Raw genomic sequence first — 1,553 nt, 5'->3', positions numbered from 1 at the left:
TCAATTTTTGTTAGTTACCAAAGTTAAACAAATTTTTTGAACCAACTAGCCATATGTATGTTTTTCTCTGACCAACTTTCCATTATCATCATAAAACAATGACAGGTAAATCACTGCTAAATTTGAAAAGTAAATACTGTGCAAAACTAGATTCAGAGTAGGAAAATTAATTTTACAAGAGACTACTTTACCTTAGTAGCAACGCTCATGTCTTCGTCATCCGATGTAGGCAACGAATCCACACACAGTTCATGGAAAATGCTTGAGACCAAAAACACACAATGAAAATGGGCAAGTTGATTTCTTTACAATTTTTATAACTGCCAGTTTATATCCAGCTTCCCCCTCAAACAAAAGACATAATCTGGGGAAAGGTCAGTAATCCATATATTAAGTAATAATTCTTGATATAACTAAAATACGGCCTCTGTTCTAAAAATAGATTTTAATTACCTATTTCTGCCTCCGTCTGTCTAAATCTATAAAATATTCAATGAAAACTGACCTTGAGCTTTATAACAAATAGTGACAGTCACTATATTGGCAGAACCTGACAGTAATTTACACTCACAAATTATCTGTCCTGAAGCTGAACTTAAAACCAATTAATGGATGACACAAATTTTACCTAAACTGGAAGAAAACTGATGACTTAAAACAAGGTAGAAAGATCCACTGTCTCTTTTCCTTGATCCATCTCTCCTTAAAAGACTAATCTGCTTCACTTCAAAATGGCAGTCTTGATTCCTCAGCATGGAACCCACTGAGGAAGGTCCTATTGCTTTCCTTTGCCCTAAATCAGTACAGAGAATCCCCTGCAATATTTGAAATGTATGAAAGCTAAATGTACAAAAGTCAAATAACAAAGGTATATGTTCTTATTGAGAATACTTTTCCCAGAAAGATTAAAACACTAATAATTATAAAATCCCATTATTTTCACTCAATAGGTACTACCTTATTCAGGTCCACATAAGCTAACAAGCCCTTAAAATTTTTCATAGGCACTCAGACATCCAAGGAGAGAGACTGCAGGAAAAAGAGAGTCCTGGTAGTTGTACCTCTATTTCCCTAAGTACTATCTAAATATCTTTCTTCCTATGGGCACCCAATTTCAGATTCCACTACTGCAGGGCTCCATAGAAGTCTCCAATCTTCAACTCTTCAGTCTATGAAAGCACAGATTCCAGAAGGGATGGTCTCAAACGACCAGGAGTAGGAGATCTCTATATCCCTGGTCCTAAAAAGCAAGCCAACTGGAGTCTCCGTCACCTTCCCCCAGCACAGACACACTGCCAACTACCCAACTGAACTCCATGACTGATTTGCCAGACAATCATGTCCCTGACCCAGCCTACATGGACATGGGAAGGACATCAGTGAATTGGGAACAAAGGCACAGGTAAGGAGGCACCTGTCCTGTACCACAGATCTATATAGTTCAGCAGTCTCCAGCCTCTTAGTACTCCAGGGGCTCTAAGCCACCCCTCTGTAAGTCAGAATGGAAGTAGATGATACCACATTTCTATCTGCTGTAGACACTCCTCCCAGTG

At 38.4% G+C, this 1,553-nt stretch overlaps 1 protein-coding gene across 1 annotated transcript in view; it reads right to left on the bottom strand.

Annotated features, from left to right (window-relative positions):
* Positions 1-1,553, bottom strand: part of LOC105523415 (ankyrin repeat domain-containing protein 20A2-like) — a gene marked incomplete at its 5' end in the record, with an annotated part of 97,325 nt that overhangs the window by 27,222 nt on the left and 68,550 nt on the right. The window contains one exon of the mRNA XM_011958228.1: positions 192-261. Within this exon, the coding sequence (XP_011813618.1) occupies positions 192-261 (70 nt within the window). The remainder of the gene's footprint in view (positions 1-191; positions 262-1,553) is intronic.

This window comes from Colobus angolensis, unplaced genomic scaffold (assembly GCF_000951035.1).
Source record: "Colobus angolensis palliatus isolate OR3802 unplaced genomic scaffold, Cang.pa_1.0 Scaffold460, whole genome shotgun sequence".
Taxonomy (NCBI): domain Eukaryota; kingdom Metazoa; phylum Chordata; class Mammalia; order Primates; family Cercopithecidae; genus Colobus; species Colobus angolensis.
Note: the sequence above shows the minus strand (reverse complement) of the source record. Positions and strands in the feature narration are given on the sequence as shown.